Raw genomic sequence first — 2,000 nt, 5'->3', positions numbered from 1 at the left:
CCTGGCCGGCGGGCGCGGAGCGGCGCGGAGCTGGCAGCGCCCCCCCCCGCAGGGAAGCCGGGCGGGGCCGCGCCACCTGCCCCCGGCACCCGCTCTCGCCCCCCGGCCTCACGTGTTGCGTCTGCGCCCGCTGAAAGCCTGCCCAAGGAAACCACATTTTACAAAAGAAACACTTTGGTTGTCAGGGGAAATGCGAGCCGCGAGCCCCCCGCCCCGGGGTCCGCCCCAGCTGTCACGGCGAGCCCGGCCGGCGGAGCCCCGCTTCCGTTCCTGCCGCGCAGGATCACAGGCAGCATCCTGCCTGGATGCTTCGCTTTTGAATAATGGGAGGGAGCAGAAAGCCTCCTTCCCTAGCGGAGGGAAGCCGGGTTTCAGTGTCGGCTCTGGTCAGCTCCCCGGGACGAGGGCGAGCTGGCGGCGGGTGCCCGCGCTGCCCGTGCAAGCGCATCAATCGGCGCCGTGCGCGGAGCGGAGTCCAGCGCTCCCTCTCGCATCATTAGCCAGGCTAATGCACTCCAGAGAGTCCCTTTAATGCAGGCTACTGGCATCCACAGCCGAGCTGTGGCCACTGGAACCGGGGGGGAGGGAAGGAGGGGGCGAGAGAAATTAAAGATCGTTTGTTCATACAGCGGATTAGCAGAAGTGGTCATTGAAATGAAGCTTAGCGAGAAGGGCAGATGCTTTCCAAAGCAAGTGACACAACTCTCTGGCTTGGGGATCATTTTAATAAGACTGTAAGACTACAGGAAAAAGTGAAGCCCCTTTCCAAAACAGCCTGGCACTCCGAGGTCAGCACGCCTCCTTTGTTTCTTTCTTTCTTTACAACCAAAAGGGAGAGAAGAGAGAAAGGACACATACCTGTACCTGAAAGCACAGCAGCAGGAAATGTAAACATCTGGAGAGGAGAAAAAAAAAAGCAACAACAGATCAAATGGTGCGGTGAAATGGTTAAAGTTTTTTGTTTGTTTAGCTTTTTTTTTTTTTTTTTTAATAGCACAGATCGAGGCTTTGCTCAGAAAAGGCTCGGGTCTCAATGACCGCCTGATTGCAAGGGAAATGCAACCGAGCCTGAAAAAGGAAAGTTGGGAAAAAAAATAAAAATATGTCATAATCCTTACAAGCAAGTGCAGGCTGAGAGCAGTGAATACATCGCTGGGTGAGGAGAGGGGGGAGGTCAGTGGCTTCAAGTTAACGGAGTAAAATCCCCAACCGCAGCCTTGACATGGGAATGATCCAGTTATAAAACCCAGCAGATTTCCAGCGATCTCGCTTCGCGCTGATAAACAAAGATGAGAAGTTGAGATACTGCCTGCTTTGCCTCCTCCGAGTGACTCCCTTAGGCATCAGATCTCCTCTTCCCCCTGTCTCTCCTCCTCCTCTCTCTCTCTCTCTCTCCGCCTTTGGAGAGATGAAGGTGCTTATTGTCAGTAACTTCCGATCATCAGCAAATAACCCCCCCTGCCTCCCCCTCCCCTCTTCTGCTAAGGACCCAGCCCTGCGAGGAGGATAAAGCCTTTTTCCTGGACTCGGCTTCCCAGACAGAGGCGCAACAGCAGCAGCGGCAGGAGCGGCAGCAGAGCTAATATTTGCTTAAGGTTATGATGGCTGGCGTTTGCCCTCTGATCCCCTTCCTTGTGATGGATCCCTCGGTGCCTGGCAGGTTATTTCAGTGGGAGCATGCCGGGATGCAGCTCGCAGGTCTCCTCCGCCGCGGTGCAGGTTCCTGCAGAGGTCAGAGCGGGGGGTGGGGACGCCGCGCTCATGTGCGCCCTGCGCAGCTAGCGGCCGGCCGGCGGGGGGGCCCCGGCGCACACAATGCGGGAGGAAAGCTTCAGCCCTGGTCTCTCGCCTCCTGCGGGCTCATGTTTCCTGCTCTCCGCGGCTCCTTCCCTCCGCATCGCCCCCGCGGCTTCCGAGCAGGGCAGCGCCGCCCCGGCCGAGGGATGGAGGCCGCGGCGATCGGCGCCCCCGGCTCAGGCGGACCCGCGCGGGCCGGGCCG

The 2,000-nt window shown here is 58.6% G+C and overlaps 1 protein-coding gene across 1 annotated transcript in view; it reads right to left on the bottom strand.

Annotated features, from left to right (window-relative positions):
* Positions 1-1,937, bottom strand: part of FGF18 (fibroblast growth factor 18) — a 133,069-nt gene extending 131,132 nt beyond the window's left edge. The window contains exons 1-2 of the mRNA XM_019506541.1: positions 1,119-1,937; positions 859-895 (exon numbers count right to left, since the gene is read on the bottom strand). Coding sequence (XP_019362086.1) covers positions 859-895; positions 1,119-1,150 — 69 coding nt within the window. The 5' untranslated portion in view covers positions 1,151-1,937. The remainder of the gene's footprint in view (positions 1-858; positions 896-1,118) is intronic.
* Between the last annotated feature and the right edge of the window lie 63 nt (positions 1,938-2,000).

Source organism: Gavialis gangeticus, unplaced genomic scaffold (genome assembly GCF_001723915.1).
Source record: "Gavialis gangeticus isolate Ggan-Ray unplaced genomic scaffold, GavGan_comp1, whole genome shotgun sequence".
In the NCBI taxonomy this organism is placed as follows: domain Eukaryota; kingdom Metazoa; phylum Chordata; order Crocodylia; family Gavialidae; genus Gavialis; species Gavialis gangeticus.
This window is presented reverse-complemented; position numbering and strand designations above follow the sequence as displayed.